The 21,013-nt window shown below is 41.0% G+C and overlaps 1 protein-coding gene across 1 annotated transcript in view; it reads left to right on the forward strand.

Moving 5' to 3' along the window:
* The first annotated feature begins 17,746 nt into the window (after positions 1-17,746).
* The window catches only part of LOC121527891 (melanopsin-A-like), a 53,858-nt gene continuing 50,591 nt past the window's right edge, over positions 17,747-21,013 (forward strand). The window contains exon 1 of the mRNA XM_041814919.1: positions 17,747-18,002. Coding sequence (XP_041670853.1) covers positions 17,874-18,002 — 129 coding nt within the window. The 5' untranslated portion in view covers positions 17,747-17,873. The remainder of the gene's footprint in view (positions 18,003-21,013) is intronic.

Here is a 21,013-nt window from a genome sequence, read left to right on the forward strand (position 1 = left end):
ACCAATCAATGCAATCCAAACAGAACTGTGTGTTCCTGATTGGGTGGTTGAACATTTTATCACTGTAAAATCTAGTACAACAAAAAGCTCATGGTTGCTGTGTTTTGTTGCCCTGTGTGAACGAGGCTAAAATGTCCAAAGCTGGAGACAGTTTTTATTTAGCACCATAAAACTAACAAGAAATCTCCCTAAGGAACCTCCTTTAAACACTTGGGAACCTACATGGAAGCAGGCTTTGTTTTCAGTGTGAAACAGAGGTTACTTTAGGGTTTTTTTTTTTAAACCCCAACTCACAGACGAAACAGTCCACTAATGTCTGACCTCCAGTGACCTCTGTATCCTTCCCCAGGCAGGATGTCGCACTGGTCCATTCCTATAAATACACCAAGGTCCAGCAGGCTGGGAACGCAGGGGGCAGCAGCTCTGAGGCTTCATCAGCCATGTTGGTGTGAAGGTGGGGAAAGGCCAGCCCAGTGGATGGAGGAGGACTTGAGTTAGGGTTCACTCAGCTCTGCTTTGGTGATGAATGATTGGAAGTGGACACAGATGATGCAGAGGTCATATTTAACACACATAGAGCTGTTGGAGCGCTGCACAGATCTATTTGTGGGAAGGAAAAAGAAAATTAGCATCATCTTCATTCCCATCACAATGAGCCTCATATACCAATATCTCCTGAAGATTTTTCTTAAATTTATCCCAGTCTTTGTGAGAAACCTGTGTTAGATCGATATTCATGTCTTTTACAGTGCTGTTTCAAGTATTCATTCTGTTGGATGTTTTACCCTTTTATAGATTTTATAAATCAATCGTGCTCAATATACTTTTGCTTTGTTGACAAAAAAATACAAGAAAACCTCTTCACATAAATACACAGATTTCTACAAAGCAATGTCAATTAAATAAGAACATGTAAAGTAAAATAAAAGACTGCATAAATATTCATGCCCTTCAAAACAATATTTAGTAGAGGAACCTATGGCTGCCATCACAGCACTGAGTCTGTGTGGATAGGTCTCAATCAGGCTTGCACATCTGGGGACTGCAATTTTACTCCATTCTTATTTGCAGAACTGCTCAAGCTCTGTGAAGTTGCACGGGGATCAGGCGTGAATAGCTCTTTCAAGACCAGGGCTTTGACTCTGCCTTTCTAGTATATTCACCCTGTTGCCTTTAAACAATTTCCGTGTAGCTTTTGCTGTATGCTTCGGGTCAGCGCCTTGCTGGGAAATAAATCTTCTCCCAGTAGTTGTTTTGCAGACTGATTAAGATCGTCCTCCAGGATTTTCTATAATTTGCCGCATTCATTTTACCCTCCACCTTTACAAGCCTTTCAGGGCTGGCTGCCAAGAAGCATCCCCACAGCATAATGCTGCCACCACCATGCTTCACAGTGGGGATGGCGTGTTTTTGGTGATGTGTAGTTTTTGGTGTCTGATGGCAAAATAAGCTAACCTAACATGCCAGATAGATTTCTTTTACACATCCATCTGGAAAACCTCCCATAGACGGTGATGGGGAATGGGCAGAGCCTTTGAAAAAAACTCAGAGGGTGATTGGATGAATGTTCTGTCTGTCACATCTTTACACGCCAATCAGATCAACAAAACATGTCATCGTGGCCCCAGGTGTGCCGCTACCGACCAATAAACTCCATAGATAGCTGCATAGTGCGAGCCATGGAGACTGTAGACATGTTAGTATATGACGTTTGTCAATGTTGTTCTTTGTTCTTCATTTAACGACAAAATGTCGTCAAGTTCTGATAAAACTTATGCTTTTGCAGCACCCACGCCAATGTCTTCCGCCATAATTGCACTGTCTTCTTCTCACTGCTTGCATATGTCACTCTGCCACACCCTAAAGTACAGCTCCTCGACACCGATTGGTCCAGTCACTTTCTAACCAGGCCCGAACGGTTCAAACGGGAGCTTTGCAAGATGGATTTGCCAGTAAGAAACACAGAAATGGGTGAATCCATCTGCTACTTTACCACTTGGCAATTGAGTCTCCCACTTGCCCTTTGGCGAACTCTAGTCGAGATTTAATGAGTTGTCTTCGACGGTGGCTTTCTCTTTGCCACTCTCCCATAAAGCTTTGACTGGTGAAGAACCTGGGCAACAGTTGTTGTATGCAGAGTCTCCCCCCATCTCAGCTGCTGAAGCTTGTAACTCCTTCAGAGTAGTCTTAGTGGTCTCTTTCACAAGTCCATTTGCACATTCAATCAGTTTATGAGGACGGCCTGATCTAGGCAGACTTAAATGTGCCATATTCTTTAATTTCTTACTTGGAGTGTTTTTTGTCTTTATGGTGTAATGGTAGCCAGGAATTCTGATCAACCAGTGGTTGGACCTTCCAGGTTAAGTGTTACAGTGTCATTTAGCAGACACTTTTGTCCAAAGTGACAGGTGTTGCTGGCATAAAGGACCTTTGTCCAAGCACCCCTAATGGAAAGATGTGAAAAATTAGCTCCAACCAATTATAAATGTGCATAAATGAGCATAATTTTCCAGAAGGTCAACATTTCTGTATCATAAATCCTTTTTTGAACTAATATTTTATGATATTTCAATATTTTGCGATCGTGGATTTTTTAGACAATCAAACACAGCATTTCACAGTAAAACAGTATTTTTATAGTCTTCTTTGTGGATGTCATCAGCACTCCAGCATCATCACGTCAGCAGGTACCACAGTGTTGTCTCAGATCCACTGTGTAGGACTTAAGGAGTTCCTGTAGCTCTAGATCATATTTTTGGTCACAGTACGTATATTAAAGTCATGTCAACTTTGCATAGTAACTGAATATTGCACTACTAATTAAATGCATTTATTTTTGTCAAAAGATAATACTCTGACACTATTATTTGTGTTTTTATACATTATTGTGTCTTATCGTCATGTGCATGTGCAGTCACTAATATGGATCTTCTAGTCTTTGTTTATTCTTCCCCTCTTTCTGTTCTTGTTCTGTCTGACACCTGCTCTGCCCCAGCCCTCCAGGTCAGAAAGGGTGACAAAACAAGAAGACAAAGAGTGAATATGGAGACTAAATAGATGCACATAAACACCCTAACATACATGACACATTCAGTACCCCCCTGGACTCCATTCCCTTTAGTGTGTATGCCTATGTTAAGGTATGTGAAATGTGCTACATTTAGCATGTCAACATTATCACATTGTCACTGTTAGCATGTTAGCATTCTGATTTGAATGGACAAACCATAACAACTAAAACTCCACTCACCAACAGACTGAAAAAAGGCCTTATTCAAGATTCAGAACTCGATTTACTTGCCATTTCAGCCAATAATCTCATGTTGTAGTTTGTTTAAGCAGGCTCTGACTTAATCACTCCTCACAGATTTTACATCCAGAATTTGAGTAGTGATAATATAACAGCTTCAACCCCGAGTCGGAGCTAACAGGTGGATGCTGGGGTGGAGGTGGGTTGAAGGCAAGAGCACAGTGTTGATCCAGGCACAGTGATTGCAGCAGAAGAAGAGACCAGAAATCTTGCTTAAATAGCCCACTAATTTAGGAGGATGTGGGTCATGTGATTTGATTAAGATGCGTGTCAGGTGTGAATGATTGCACTCAAGGTTATTGACAGAACTAACTCACGAGCTTTGTTTAATTTTCCTACAGACATGAAAAAGTAAAATGCTTCTCTCTAAGCTAACAGCTGTAATCAGTCACCTAAAAATGACTTAAAATGGGCCTGAATGAAAGTGTTAGCATGCTAATAGGCTGTACAAAGCAGATGAACTAGGTAAACATGACTAAGCCAAACATCAGAATGTTAGCAATGTCGCTGGGATTGTTAGCATGCTAATATGCAGTATATAGGGCAAAACACCACTTTGCCTACCTAGCATGAGAGTTGCTGATGTGTCTGTTGACTGTTTGTAAGTCAAGTAAGCCTCTTAATGAACAAAATATAACATCCAAAACTCTTCTAGAAGAAAAATTACATGTAAAATCATTTTTAGGGTTGATAAAATGTCTAGAACTAGCTACACAGCTTTTTTTCTTGACCTGTTATTCCCATAGACTTGACATTAATATGGACACTGTCACAGTGACGGCACCCACTGGTGCCTCAAGTGGACTTTTGAAGCCCATTAGTGGGGGTTGCTGAGCTGATACGCCACATACACTATACGTAAAACAGTATTTGGCCATACCTGTCAATTACTGATTAGGTATTCAAGTGTTTCAATCAGACCCGTTGCTACAGTTCTACAAAATCATAACCTAGCCCTGTGGTCTCCATTTATAAACATTTGTGACACAAAATGGGTCACTCTGCAGAGCTCAGTGACTCCAAGCATGGCACTGTACCACCTTTGCTATAAGAGAGTTCATGAAATTTCATTCCTGGATATTCCACAGTCAACTGTGAGTGATATTATTAGACAGTGGAAGCGTTTAGGAACAACAGCAACTCAGCCTTGAAGCGGCAGACCACATAAATTACAGAGTAGGGTCAACAACTGCTAAAGCGCATGGTATGTAAAAATTGACTGTTCCCCAATGTATAAAACCAGGACTACAAAGACATGGTTTGGTGAGTTTAGTGTGGAAGAACTTGACTCGCCTGCATAGAGCCCTGACCCCAACCCTACTGAGCGCCCTTGGAATAAAGTGGAACAGAGATTACAATCCAGGCCTTCTGGGCCAACGTCAGTGCCTGACGTGGCAAATGCGCTACATATTTATTAGGCACAAATTCCAACAGAAACACTCCAAAATCTTGTGGAAGGCCTTCCAAGAAGAGTGGAAGCTGTTAAAGCTGCAAAAGGGTAAGGTACATGTATTTGAATACAATACCTTGACAGTCCCTGTTGGTGTAATGATCAGGTGGTGAACACTTTTGCCCATATAGGGCTTCATTGCATTGGATAGTCTCACATCCATCTAGGTGTTTGTCCATAGTCCGTGTTTGGCAACTACATTGGCCACCAGCTTTTAGTATAAGTAAACCACACCGGTAGGTACAGCCTCATTCACCTGATTGGTCAATTTTTTCTCAGACCGGCACAAACGTTTCAGATTGGAGCTTTGCAGGATGGATCTACCTGATGACAGACGTGGAATCTGGCCAATCCATCAGCTTTGCAAGTTTGGGCAGTTGCTATTTTGCTGAGATGCTGTCTCGAGCCAACTCTCTGTCGACAGGCAAAGGGCTGGATATGAGGCAGATGAGCTAATCATACCAATTTGTTTTTAACTAGGCTGTTATTACATTTATTTTAACATGCTTTTAAATGTTTGACTTTTTAGGGATTGCTTTTTTTTTGGAGCCAGCCTCCAGTGGACCATAGAGGAACTGCAGGTTTTTTAAACTTCCATAGTATGAATTTTTCTAACACTGCAGTAGCTTCTACCATGAATACATTTAATAAAGCTAATTTTCCATTCTTGAGCCAACCTGTCCTATATATTTTATTATTTTTAACCTGGGTGTTTCATCCTTATTCTTTTATTTGAAGTTAGTCGAGTCTGTGCTGAGCCCAGATGTGCTGTCTGTGAAATGTGTGAGTCCACAGTCTGACCTCGAGTCCCAGAGCCACACAGATTTTCTAAATGTCAGTTATCTGAGGTATCTTCTCTGAAATGTTACCTTAGCTGTCACAAGAAGAGACTATCATCACAGTCACCTGCTGTCCACTTGTATTGTTGCCTTCTGAGTTTAAAAACAAGATCAGGCCATCTCTGTGCTGTTGTCCTCATCGATCCAAGAGCAACTGCTGTGTGAGGAAACAATTTATAGCTGGGAATAATTTTCTGCTATGGTTAACGGGGAGAACTGGCTCTATTCTTGTTATTTCCTGGAAAATAAACACCTGGTAAAACCAGATATGACTCATGTTGTGGACTTACATCCAATCATGTTTTGCTTGTACAGACTAAAAAAAGGGTACTGGAGCTCATGCAGCTGGACCACCACGACAGACTTGAAAAAATGTTTGCTTTAACCTTTTCTGTCCATCATTTGACCAGACATTGATGCAGTGATGCTTCCTGCCAACACTCGCAGCATTTCCTGAGACTTGAGGAAACTCTGACAGCCAATGGTGGTATTTTTAAATGAGCAGACAAAGGGGATCTGGGTAGCAATGTCAACAGTTTTATTAATTCTTCCACATACCAAGCATCATATCCCATCATATGCAGCAGCAGACGTCCGCAGGACATCATGAATCATAGTTTGGCTCAGTGATCTTCCCTCCTAGCACATGTCATTGTCACTGAAGCTTCTCATCTGATGGCTCTCCTCTCTTGGAGCGAATCAGGCGAGACCATCAAGCATTAACTTTGGCTCTATTTCACAACACCCATCATATTTTACCTAAAACAATGTAATCTAGCAATGCAGTTTTAAAGAGCCATGTCCTAAACAAACGGTGCCCAGCTCAAGCATCCTGTTCACCTACTAACGCTCGTGGCCTCATCCTGTTTGAGCTCTTTCTCAACAAACATTTTGACTTTTCAAAGGAAGGTGGTCCAGTTTCAGTTCCTGGCATTGTGCATGCTTGGCTCACTGACATAATAAGCTGAAAGGGTTACTTAATACCAGGCTGTAAACAGGTGTTTCAGTGCACAGTCAGATTTGCTATTTCACATCTGTTGCATCTCCAATCACTTGCAGAATCACAGTCTGGATATTGAGCTCTGATTGACCACACATTAGTTTTTTTTTTTTTTTTTTTTTCACATTGTTCTGACCCACCTGTAAGAATGAAATCCTAAACTTCTTAGTCGACTACTCAGAAATAACAGTGCCAGAGCCTGGGGACTCCTACTGTGCCTGGAGGGGGATAAGTATACAATAGGTAACACAGCCATGCACACTAATACACTGTTTCTATTGCTGCCAAACAATACAAAAGAGCACAACAGCTTAAAAAGCGTACCATCATTCCTGGTCATTTATTGTAAGAAAAGCTAGAAGGATAAAAAAGTAATTCCATAGACTGCAGCACTGCCACTAAGTGAGTTAAACTTAAAACACCAAGTGATAGCTGTGTGCATCTTTAAAGGGATATTTCGGTATTTTTGAAGTTGAGTTATATAGGGTACTTGGTAATAGTAGTGGCAGTAGCCTCCAGTGATTTCAGTGAGCATTGTCCCTTCAGACAGGACATGCTGGAGGAAGCTAGGCTATACAGCGTTGCAGATGGGTACAGTTTCTCAGTGTAATTTAGAGAATTTTAGGTGAAAAAAAATGGGCCAAAAAACATGATGGCTCACGCCAGATGAGATATATGAGCCCTCCAATGAGGCCTGGGTCTACCCCAAGTGGCAACTTTGGGTCCTGAAAAATGAAGCCAATGCGGAAGTGCAAAAAAATGCAACATGGTGAGTGTCCACTTAAGGCTGGCTGCAGGAACACCGGAAGTCCTGTCTGAACACATGTTAAAGCCATTTTTTACACAAGCAATAAACTGGTTTACAGCCCGGTTCAAAAAGTGAAACGTGTCTCATTAGCTAATATCTACATGTGCTCTCACTGTACTGGGGGTGATTTTTTTTGTACCACAATCATTTGGATTATATTTAGGAAAAACCTCACTACACGCTGATTGTCGTGTCTCATTTGATTGACAGATAGCGTGACAGGCAGGAGCTACGTTTCTGTTAACCAGGATGCTGGCTAGCCAGCTAGACAAGAAGTCAAGCTTAGTGGGCAGGCCATCAGGTTGATCCAAAGTTTGATTGAGACAGCGATTTCAATACGGAGCCCACCGCAGATTGGCTTCAAAAGCAGTTTGAGTCCGCCTATTGTAAGCAGACGACTGACATCATACAGGCTTTGTCCAGTTCTTTCTACAGTCTATGGTCTAGAATGCGCCCAGAAGACCTCCACTAGGAGGCATCCTAATTAGATGCCCGAACCACCTCAGCTGGCTTCTCTTTCGAGGCAAAGGACTAACAGCTCTACTTCGAGCACCCTCTGAATGTCCCAGCCACCCTCCTGAGAAATCTCAATTCAACCACTTGAACCTGTGATATCATTCATTTGGTTATTACCCAGAGCTCATGAATAAAGGCCTCCAACTAGTGTGGCAAAAACCTAGTACTAGTACAGAAAATTGAGTACTAGTAGCACTGTTAATGGTTAACATCACTGAGATCAAATAATGGCTCTAATGGCTTCCTATACAAGTCTGGTTGAACTGCGTTTTATTTCTGCTTTTTTTTTTTGTAAAGGTGGATTTCCCTTGTAGGAGTGACTACTCCTGCTAACCATACCTGAAGAAGGAATTAGTCAGCACTCACTGAGCTCTGTTTATACCTATTATGATATTATAATAAGAGGCAATTTAATATTTTGCTATTAGTTGATGTTTACACACTTGTTTACATGACATCTGTTTATGTTGTACGTGTTTATGCATGAATCCAAACATTTTGGCTGCATATATTTACATCAGTTTGCTGTGTTGTAATCTAATCCCTTGCATAATAGATGGTTGTTAATTTACATCATTTATTGACATGTAGAGCAACAAACAATCATGACAGCAATATCCTCGCTACATCAACTTTCTAAGCAGAGATTGGCTGATTGGATTTAAAGCTAATGATCCTTGTTCTAAACTCTTAAACAACCTTATTTAACTCAAACTGGAATGAGTACGATGGAGGGAGGAAGGACGAGGGGATCACGCCACACAGAGCCGTATTGTTTTGGCCTTTGTATTAGTTATGTTTGTATAATGCTACTGTTGTGTAAGACCAGACCCAGATTCTGATCCTCTTAATATCAGGCAGAAACCCCACATCATGGGACTGGTTAACTTCCCCGCTCCTACAGCTGCCAGAAGGCCACGCTGCCTGCAAACACAACATGCAGGAAGGATGTGTTTGTTTGTTGGAGAGTTCAGTCGGACGGGAAGAGGATAGAGGTTAAATGTTTAAACATGCTGCAGCACTAAGCTCACACACGCTGTGTTTGTGTGGATAATTGGTGGTGGACAAGTTGTTGAAAGCAGACTTATGGTTAAGCATGCTGCTGTGGGAGAAGCAAATGTGCAGAAAGTGCGATGACCTCATGTAGGCATCGGTCAAACCGGGAAACGAAACTGTTTTCACACTGGATCCTGTTGCTCTCCTTTCTGGTTACTGATCATTTCACTCAGCAGGGTGAAAAACTTCAGTCCCCTCTGAGAAAATCTGATCCACTGAGTCTGAGAATATCAACACTTAGGGCTTCAGAGGTGGGCTAACTTGATTGAGTTTAGGGGAGCTGAAGAGGCAGTAAGGCCACATTATGGAGCATTAAACAGCATTAGAGGGCATTAGCGACATATTATTGTTGAAATGGAAGACTACGAAATAGGGCGTTGCATAAACTGTAAAAATGGGTTATGAGGGCAGGCGTTGGTGTTCAAAAATCAAAAACAAACCCAAAGGCAAGCTGAGAGTGATGGAGTGAAGGAAGGGAAGCTAGGAGATCCATCATAAGACTTCATATTTCTCTCCAGAAGGAACAAAAGAACCTGAAGAGGTTCATGCTTAAATTCCTCCTCATCTTTCTTCTGGTGTTGACAATCGGCCATTATTCCCAATCTATCATTCAGCTCCGCTGCCATTCTATCTTTCCACATGCTGGAGCGCTCTTGGCTAAATGTCATCCTGGATGTGTGGAGATGAAAGGCTTGCTTTATTGTTCACCCAGGAACTGTTAGTGGCAAACAAACATGTTCTCACTACAGGTCCTCCTCTGTTATTGTTCCGATATCTTCCTACCAAGTAGTCATGAGACAGAGAAATAAGATCAGTTTCACACACATTAGCGCATTCTTACACATTTGTTTCTGTGATTCTGTTCCACAACAAGTTTGATGCTTTGCTTGTATAACAAGGCACAAAAGGTCTTCATGTGAAGCTCTCTGGTTCAATAAAAATTAACCATCCTAACTTGCTATCTGCTTCTTTAATTTATAAGCCATATTTATTCTTTAAACCTCACTGCCAAAAACACCTGAATCACCAGACTACACTCCTACATCAGGTCTATGTAGCCCTCTCTGTCCGTAGTTAAAGCCTCTGTAAAGTGATTTTTTTTAAAAAATCCATATATTAGGCTGTATGACAGGTCACTGTGTTTTGAACTACCAGGCCAAAAATCATGAAAAGTTCGTCTGTAAAATCTGTGAGCTGAAGCCACACCCACTTACAAGAAATACAATCCTCTTAAATTTAAAAAATGCTTCTGATCAGAGCACAGCTACCCGGCTCTGTGCCAGATCAGAGACAGAGGTTTGGGAATAAATTTACTGTTTTCTAGCACAAATCTCTCCATTATGATACTTTTGATTAGGGATGGGACCGATCCAATATCGGTATCAGGTCCGATATGGACATAATTAATAGATCTGATATCTGACTGATGGCGCCGATCCAAGTAACCGATCCAAATCCATCCTACAGTTTGCGGTAGACTATGAATGCACCACAGTCTAACACAAGCCAGTCTGTGTGTAACTGAGCTAGTATTAGTTGGGGATGTTCTTAGCGGTATAACATAGTCGATTAAACATAAATCTAGATTTAGAATAGTCAAAACTAGTCTAAAGATGAGAGAACACAAAGAAGAGTGGTGTGATGTTAGCCTGATAATACTCTCTATAGCGTGGCTAGCATTGAAAGCTAGCACCGCTAGCGCCTTTGTTCCTCTTTGCAGATTAATATCATGCTTTGATATTTGGCCTCTTTTCACTTTGGGTGAGTAGTCATATGTGAGCTTAACCCTTGACAGCCCACATACCACTTTATTTATATTTACTACTTTGGAAAACTGTTGTACCATGGTCTTCCTACGAGATGCTAAAAGCTTAGCCACCGCAGACCTTCTCATTGTTTATATCTGGTGAAGGGTCAGAGAGGAAGGCTGCGGCCATTAACTGAAGCTACAGCGGTCTCTAGAGATGGGAGGTTCATTACAGTTTAAAAGAGCATCATAGACAGGGATTTCAAGACCGTGCTCATAAAAAATGATAGGTAATTTGTTTAACCGACTGTTAAAGTAATAGTTTAACCTACTTGAGTTATGCTATGTAGGGTAAGCATTGTTGTTTATAACTTATACTCAGTTGTTGTTGTTTTTTGGATAATGCTGATATTCATTTTTTTAGTAGTAGGTCAAATAAATTTGTTTGGAACACATTTAAATTCAATTCATCTTTGTTTTTATTTTTTTTTTCCTTGTTAATAAGAGGAGCTGGGTGTCACGATCCCTGTCTGTTAAGTCTATTTTTTTCACTTTTATTTTTGCACATTCAGGTCTGTTTTATGTTTTGCATGTTCTAATTTTCCTTTTCTGTTCTAGATTGATCCCGCTCCGCTCACCTCGCCCCGCCTTTCCCTCACTGACTCCCGGTCCCTCATGTGTCACTCACCTCGTCTCCTCCCACTGCTGCTCTCCGTCCTGCATGCTGCTCCTCACACTTGTCCTGCATCACTGATTAGTCATAGTATAATACTCACCTGCACACTCACCTCCTTGTCAGTCCGTTGTTCTCCACAGTTCACGTTCCGGCTCTTTAGTTTTTTCTCGTCCAGCCTTATTGTTAACGACACAGCCAGTTATCCGTCTCTGCTCTTGCCTGATCCCTGCCTGTACCTTTGCCTGTGAGTTTTTTGGATCTCTGGTTTTTGACTTGGACTGTATTAAAGATTCGGATTTTTTGCTTCATGTCTACCGGTCTCCTGAGTCGTGCATCTGGGTCCTGAATTATTCTGTGTTCAAGTCCATGGTCCATGACACTGGGTGGTTTACTACAGCCTCATGTAACCTCACACATTATACCAACAACAATAATAATTGTTAAAATATGTGTATATTGTGTATATATATACACAATATACACATATTTTAACAATTATTATTGTATATATTGTATTATATATATATATATATACACACACACACACACAAATCGGAATCAGTATCGGCACATATTTATCAGAATCGGATCGGAGCTGAAAAGAAGTGGATCAGTGCATCCCTACTTTTAATAATCTGTAGGCCACTGTGCAAGGTTATAATAGTTTGGGGTTTTTTAGTAGTTTTAATTTTTATTTCGTTTTTACCTTGTGTTTTAGATTTCAGTTTAGTTTTATTAGTTTTTCCTGCTAAGTTGCTACTTTAGCTTTTATTTGGCAAAAATGTTTCATTTTAGTTTGATTTTTCATAAGATTTAGTGTTAGTCTCTTAGGCAATATCAAATACCTGGCAAAGGCGAGACCCAAAAACAGCTCATCATTTTTCATTTCGATTATTGAATTTTGATGTTTCTATATAACTTAAGACCGAAAATTACCATTGTGTGAGGTCTTCTCCATTCAAATCAGGGGCTTTTACTCTCTCCAGGCTTGGGCATAAATGTAAGTCATGATGCTGCTGTCAAAAACTAAAACGAAGGAGATTTTGTCTTTAATTTATTTTTAGTTAATTTTGTCAGCACCAAATTTAGTTTTTGTTAGTTTAGGTGTTTTTGAAAGCTTAGTTTTTGTTTTGTTTTTGTTAACTCAAATGATTTTTACATTTTTACCTCCGCCAAGGAGGTTATGTGATCGGCAGGGTTTGTTAGTTAGTTTGTTAGTTTGTTTGTTAGCAATATAACTCAAAAAGTTATGGACAGATTTTGATGAAATTTTCAGGAAAGGTCACAAATGGCATAAGGAAGAACTGTTTAGATTTTGGCAGTGATCCAGATCACCGTCTGGATCCAGGAATTTTTTAAAGGATTCTGTACTATTGTGAGATAGGGCTAATGGCGGAGGTCTGCGCTCTCCGAGTGCTTTTCTAGTAGTTTCTGTTATTTAGTTAGTTTTAGTTAACCATAATAACCTTGCCACTGTGAGTGATAGATTAGGGAAATTTACCTCACAATGAACAAAATCAATGTAGCGTTAGGGGGGCAGGGCAGTACCCCTCCAAGACAATGCTGATGATGCCATGGATTCAGATGTTTAGCCTGCTCAAATTAATTTCAGTAGTGTGTTAAGACACAAAGTTTGGATTTCACTTTACGTGTCCATATTTGAACTCTACTGCCTTACTCCAAAGGTTTGCTACAGATCCCCTGACTTCTCTGATTTTACCGATATGCAGGAAGAGGAAAAAAAGAGCTACAAGCTGGTCGGCATTAGTGGCAAAGTGGGGTTTTCATCCCAAAGTGTGATGAAATTAAACTGATTTCAAGTAATTTTGCTAAAGAAAATGCAAATTTATGTTTGTTGTTCATGCGCTACCACTAATCAAGATTAGGGGCCAACAAGTCGAGCAGTTGGAAGCACTAATTTAAGGATTCAAACAGCACTGCATTGTGGCTTCCACCAAAATGACCAGCAGTCCTTCAGAATTCTGCCGTGTTTTCAGCAGCAACTAAACAACAAAGAAGTCTCAAAAATGGGAGAGAGATCTAACTTCACATAACTCATCTGTCAGGACATAAATGTGATTGTTTCTCTGTTGGCTTTAAAAGAGAGTTGCAACATAGCAGCATAGCAGACAGATGACTCCTCTAGTCAGATTGTAGTCTTTTCTTTTCTGAGAGGATTGTATTTCTTTTGAGTGGGTGTGGCTTCAGCTTGTTCAACTGACATGCCCACAGCAGATTTTACTAATTCATTTTTCATTATATTGAAGCTTAATTTTATAAACTTAGAGATGTTTCTCATGACTAAAATTTGCCCAGTGGTTCATAACACAGTTGGCCTGTTAAACAACAAACTTAAAATGCAGGGTTTTTTAAATCACTTTGTATGGACTTTAATGAAATGTGATCAGCTGTTCTGTACACACATGCAGTCATTTGCACTGTGCACACCAGAGTTTAACACTTGAACAACAACAGCACTTAGCTAACATGCTAAAAAAGAGCCAACGTGAAGTTACTACCATAATCAATAGCTTAAAAAGCCACATACATTACCCAGACTATTGTCCATTTTATGTTAAGACAATAAAATCCCATCATCAAGGTTTATTTGGAAAGGTTAAAGAGAGAGAAAAACATTCACTGTGAAAAGGCCGGTGCAGGCCAGTGTTCTTCTCCTCTTGTCTCCTCCTTAAGTTAAGTTCACAGCTGCTGTTACAAGCTTGACTAGGAAGCACAACAAACTTTGGGGAGATGAGATGGCGCTCTTGCCACCATCTGATAAGATCCATTTGGTTATGTATGACGTGGTTAAATATTGTTCCACCACATCTGAGAAATGGCCATAATTGTATTTTCCCAGTCATTGAAGTCCACAGCAACTTTCTACTCAGTTCCAGTCTCACGCTCATCCCGGCCAGCTGCTACTGCTTCGTGTTGATGTTGCTACGGTGTGTGCAGTCCTCCTGGGTTTGGCTTCATTTTTTCCCACATCAGCAATTAAAACTAAATCCTTCCACACTGTTTATTTTTCTCCATAGATTTCAGTAGTTTGGCATAGATTTAGACTTGGAAGGAATTTTTTTCATGATGTCCTGAGACTTGATGGAATTAACATTCATGCAGCAAAAGATATTGTTGGTTAAAGATGCATATCGTAGACATTTTCTCCACTTCTGTCTGATTTTTTTTCCAGAGTTTTCAATTGTTTCCTTTGAAATACTGCTTACTATTATTGTTGAAAAAAAAAATCATAATCGACATGATGGGTGCAACAATTACCAGTGGGGGGTGGGGCTAAGTAAAGGGTCAATTATGTTTGTGCTGCTTACTCCCAGCCAGCTCTCATAGACCATTACTGTAATATGGAGTCTCTGTCAGAACAGACATGCCATAATTAACCCTCTCTACACTCTTAAATCTGATAAAATACAGTTTCTCTGCTGTACAAGAGAAATGTTGTTTCACTATTTAAGTCCTGCATGGTATCATATACTGTTCCAAGTTCTGATCCGAGTCTAAGATAGTAGAAACCAATCTGTTGTTGTATGTGAATAGCCTAAACAAACACAATGAAAGTGTTATCAGCTGTTTCTTACATGCAGTTGCAACATACACTCTGCATGTTGCTTCACATTAGCTTTCATTAGCCCGTTAACACATTAACCACTATCATCATAGAGTAAATGTACCATCCACCAGAGAAAACACCAATAAACCGTCAAAACAAAATGCTAACCAGCAGCCTGTTCTCATCTGATACCACGTTAAAACTCAGAATTTCAAATCAAACTGGAGTCTAAACTCTGCTCACGCTACTCTATCAACAAATTATATTGTTATTGTAGCTTTCGCAGGTATGTAGTGGACCTTTCGGTCTACTTCTCGGATATTTCCAAAGAATTTTCTATACAGTGGAAAACTCCACCTTCAATAATGTGGGTGCAAACGCTTGTGTGGCAACAGTAACCAAGGGGGCGGTGTTTAGTGAAGGGTCAGTTTGATGGTACAATAAATTTCCAGTTTTAAACTTTTTCTTTTAAATTCAGCTTTATTCATCCACAGAGTTTGGCAAGTACATTTATGAAATAACCATATTGCAAAAAATTTGCATGACATCCTCAGTCTTCATTGCATCAAGAACTGCTGCCCTAATTAGCCATGTGCTATGCTACAAAGTGTATATCCACTAAACTATACCTCATGGCAAATGCTAACTAAATTCCGCTCACGCTAATCCATCAACAATTTATATTGTTATTGTAGCTTTTGCAGGCATGTTGTTGATGTTTCTGTCTATTTTGCGGATGTTTCCAAAGAATTTTCCATACAGCGGGAATCTCCACCTTCAACAGTGTGGGTGCAAAAGCTCGTCAGGAGTGGCAACAGTAACCAAGGGGACGGTGCTTAGCGAAGCGTTGATTTGATGGTACAGTTGATGGTTCCAGTTTCCAGTACAGTTTCCAATTTACAGTTTTAGACTCTTTCTTTAAACTTTATTCATCCACAAGGTTTGGCAGTTACTTTCATGAAATAATCACATTGCAAACATGTAGGATAAGGGGCTTGCTTTGCTTCATTAGCTCTAGCTTTAGCTTTAACTACAGCTCTAGCTAAAGGTAACTTAACTATGCTAGCTACCTAGCTGTCATTTCTACATAAGCCAATATAGCAAAGTTAGCTTTAGCAATGTGATCTCAAGTGAACATAGCCAAAGCTCACATAGCTATGTAGATAATATAGCTAAGTAGCTTATATAGCTAATGTAAGCTTCGTAGCTTTGTTTGCATAGGTATGAGCTTTGTGAGCTTTAGCATGGATATTTAGCTCTGTTATATATGTAGCTCCGCTATCTATGCAGCTAACGCATTTAACAGAGATACTTTTTTCCAGTGAGCAGACTGTTTACTCTGCTTTTTAAAACATTTGGTAATTAGGTTTTGCAAGGTCAGTTTTTCACTTTTAACTCTGGGTATCCTAACATGACCTGGCACGGCAGATGGATTTGTTTCACACATCCGTCTGGTAAACCACTCATAGACAGCATTTGGGAAAGGGCAGAGCCTTTGGAAAAAGAAACTCAGCGTGTGACTGTTTGAATGTTCTGTCACATCTTTATGGGCCAATCAGAGCAACAAAACACGTGACGTAGCAGCTACTGAGCTGCAACCCCTACCGAAGGAGTAAACTCCATAACTCATAATGTGAACCGTGGTGACTGTGACCTGTCAGTATACGACTTTTGTCATTTTTGAAAAGAAAACAACTCACTGCTGTTCTTTGTTCTTCTTTTAATGTAGAAATGTCAAGTTCTGATAAAACTGGCACTTTAGCAGCACCCACGCTAATGTTTCCCGCCATAACAGCAAAGGCCTCTTGTTGGCGTTTGCTTACCTCAAGACTCCACCCCTCGTCGCCGATTGGTCCTGTCACCGGCCCAAACGGTTCAGACGGGAGCTTTGCAAGATGGTTTCGCCAGGGAGAAACACGGAAACGGGTGAATCCATCTGCTTTGCAAGGTTCATTCTAACCCTGACATAACTGAAAGTTTGCCGTAATCTGATTTTATTTTTAAATCTTTAGAGTATATTGTGTTTTCAGAGAAGCATTTACATGTAAGAGTGGCCCTAGTTTCAGAGGAATTTACAGTAGGTGTCTAATTTTTACCTTTTAATCCGTCCATTACGCTCATTCCTCATCTCTTCCTTCAGTCTGTGCAGCAGCGTGATCTACCGTGACCTCAACCTTTCCCCGCAGATGCACTCAAAGCTTCTCACTGCCCTAATGAAACACTCACCAGCTGTCTGAGTCATGTAGCTGCGATTAAGTTAATATAGATTTTTATCTGTTTTTACTGCAAGAAGATGTGGGCAAGACTTCAGCAGGCAATGTGTGAAAGCCTCCTTATCAGCTGATGCCCAAACGAAGACGTGGGGTCTTTTAAGCCGTTCCTGTGGGAGACAGATTGTTTTGATTCTTGTGCATGATTGTTTTATCAATTTTTAGCCCTTTCTTGCCTTACATGGAGGGGTGCAATGGGAAAGGGGAGTGAGGTGTAGTGTGTGTGTGTGTGTGTGGGGGGGGGGGGATAATGTAAAGTGTTAGGGTTCTGAATTTGGCCATAAGAGAGCAACAAATGCAATAAAGAGGGGAACAAAACAGAAGTGAGCGCTAATTCCTCGAAGTTGAACTGAAAAAAAATTCCATCCGAGTGTGTGCACGCACGCACAGGCCCACTGACACACTCAGAGGCATCCCCGGAGCACGGATTGGATGAGAGACAAGCAGAGAGAGAGGACTTTCCCTCCCCTTCACATCTGCACCAGCAGTCCTGTCTGTCTGTCACACTGAGTGTTTGGGAGCAGGGCGGCGATCATGACTGCCCACTTAGACTCGTAGTCCACATCACACAGTCTCCACACCTCTCCGGACCGCGTCTCTCACGCTCCTCTCATTAACCGCCGTGGATCGGGGATGGATTCTAGGCTGCGGATTGGACCGGGGATCCCCACATCGGACCCGACCGCCCGGGCACCCTGGAACATCAGCTCCATCAGCCCGCACCGGCTCATGGAGCTGTCTCCGGTCGCAACAGCTGTAAGTGTATGTCACATTTGTATACGTCTTTCTGCTTTTGGAGCAAAGTCAGTCTGTGCGCCAGAAGGGATGCGTAAAAGCGAAAAATCCCATCAAGTGCTGCTAAAATATCACCCAAAACATCTGCAAAAGCCATTCCCTTTTATGTTTCCTTGAGTGTTCATTCCCTCATGATTTCATTCATAAAATTTAAAGAGAGTAAGGTGTGAATGAGCGTGATGGAAACTCATATGAATGAATGAATCTCTCCTTGCTCTCATGCGCGTCTGCGCATCGTTCATTCAGCGCTGAAACCTGAATGAAGACAGGAGTTCAGCGCGCATATCTTTATTTCATGCTTCTTCGCTTTGCGCTGTGGGAATGGTTGCCAGAAGCTGCTATGGGTGCAGGTATTTCACCTCACCTTGCTACTTTTCGCGCGCGTCACGAAAGCAATACATGCATTTTTCTTCCATTTTTTTTGTCCCAAGTATTTTAGAATTTTGGTCAGTTTGTTGGTTTTGTCTCCTGCAGAAAATTTCAGCATGTTCGTTTCGCATTTTTTGTTTCCTTATGTTGCACTTGATCGCACTTATAGAGCCATTTGATCACGACTTGTGCCATTAAATTCCTAGATAATGTCTTCCAATTAAGTAGAGAGATTTCACTTACATAGAGGATTCCATGCCTTCCATATTTGGCTTTGTGCACCATATCCTTAAAAAGCAGGGGTTATTTTCCTATAAATTCCTATAAATATCATTAGTGCTTCCCCCTCTACTCTGCTGCATGTACTCTGGAAATTTCTTAGATTCAGTACATCTGCGATGATATAATCACCTTGATATTAGTGGAAATTTTGTAGCCTGTCGTTATCAGTAAGATTATTTTTATCTGATGTTACACGCCTACCTATAGACCCATGCATGCCCTCATCCTGCATGCAAACTGCAGGTTCAGTTCAGTTCAGATCCACACTGGAAATTCTGCTTGCAGAAATCCTGCAAGAAAACATAAAGCAGCAGCTTCATATGCAGATTTGTATTGTTTGTTTAATCACGCCGTCTCTCACATCCTCCCTGCAGTCTCATTTACACATCGTTACTCCTGGAAACTCAGAGCCGTGTGATCACCAGCAGGAAGAATGTGATCATTACTGAATCTCAGCCACGATTCAGACTCCAGCTCTCTCTCTCTCTCTCCCTCACTCTGTCTCCCTCTGTGTCAGACGGCAGGATTAGTTTACGCACATCCTTTCAGGGGGAATCCTTTTTCTCCACCTCTGCACTGTGCGTAAAATACCAAGCGTGCAAAAAAGAGGGTACAATGTTTAAACTTTGCCCCAGGAGGGCAGACACAGACTGTGATTTGAGGGGGGCAGAAACAGCTGTTTTGGGAGACGTAGTGAGAAACACATGGCAGTGTTTCGGTTGTGGTGAATGTAGTTCAGAAAGGAAAGTGTGAAGGGTTCAGATTGGACTTTGAAGTTGAGACCTGCAGGCTTGGGTCTCGGCAGCTTTCGCGGTCTGGCCTTCATGGTGGGAGTGCTGGGAAAGCTGATACTGAAGCAGGGCCTGAGGGCAGCTTCTGCTCACACAGATGGGATCTTCTGCTCTTAAATAAGTGCGGTTTTCATTTCTGGACTCTCCAGAAACTTTCTATTGCTTCTCTTTATGAACCATTTGTTACTTTTTCTTTCTATCAATGGAAGATAAACTTGTAGGCTTGTCTGACTGTTTGCATGCTTTTATTTTGCTCACTGAGAGAGTGTGTTAGTTTGTGTTCTCTGAAGTTGTAGATTACCAATTACCTGGAAACTTATTGACAGACTGATTAAGGATGCCTGGTGACCTTTTTGCTGATTGATTAGATGGGTTTTAACTTCAGTTGTGTTGAGGCTCTGGATGGCTGATTCAATGGAGAGTAGTGATTTTTCAAACTGTGCAGTACACCGTAAGCCCGGATGAGTTGAATTTACTTAAAAAATTTGAGAAAACCAGTTGCCCTGAAACATTTAAGTAATGTATAATGAAAACTTGAGTGAATTAAACTTAAGTTTTTAAGCACAACAAACTAGATACCAAGTTGATTTAACTTAAAATCTCTTGCAAAGTCAATTGCTTTGCATATTTATCAAACTTAATATTTTAAGTCCATTGCACTAAATTACAAGTTGATTTAATTGAAAAGCACTCGGAGAGCACAGACCTTTAGCTGTATCTCCCAATAGTGAAGAATCCTTTAAAAAATTCCTGGATCTGTCCCCATGGGCTCCCCACCACGGCATTCACTGATTACTCCCTCCTCGGTGGGGTGGAAACACAGTGAGGTAAAGCATTGGCTTCACTTCAGGTGGACTGTCATGGTGGAAGCATTGCCTGCTGGTGCGAACAGATGCACTGACAGTCTCACCCATGGTCTCACTAGACAACTGGAAGTCATGGCAGAGGGTGAATATTCCTCTATTCCTCCCAGCATTGTGAGTATTCTTGCTAAAATTCGCTGTCTTGCTCTCTGTTACGCTCTGACTCATCTCCTTGACCGGGCGTGTGTCTTTCAACCTTTATAAACTCCAAAACTTTGAATAGAAACACACCCAAAAATGCTGCTGGGATTGAAGTTACTTATGTCCGCCATCTCCTTATGTAAAGTGGTAACAGCACGGACCTCCGCCATTAGCCCCATCTCCAAATAGTAAAGAATTAAATAAAAAATTACTGGATCCAGATGGTGATCCAGATCAGTCCCAAAATCTAATCAGTTCTTCCTTATGCCATTTCTGACATTTCCTGAAAATTTCATCAAAATCCGTCCACAACTTTTTGAGTTATGTTGCTAACAAACAAACAAACCCACCCAATCACATAACCTCCTTGGCGGTGGTATTAATTTGGAAAATGAAATTAAGTCAACTTAATATTTTGAAAATGTGTACACTGTAAATGGCTGTTAGTGACCCATGGAACTAGTAGTTGATATTTTATTAATGTCAGTGTGCCATCCAACATTCATAGACTTTAATGATATTAACACCACCC

The sequence above is a fragment of the Cheilinus undulatus genome, linkage group 20, assembly GCF_018320785.1.
Source record: "Cheilinus undulatus linkage group 20, ASM1832078v1, whole genome shotgun sequence".
NCBI classification, from domain to species: domain Eukaryota; kingdom Metazoa; phylum Chordata; class Actinopteri; order Labriformes; family Labridae; genus Cheilinus; species Cheilinus undulatus.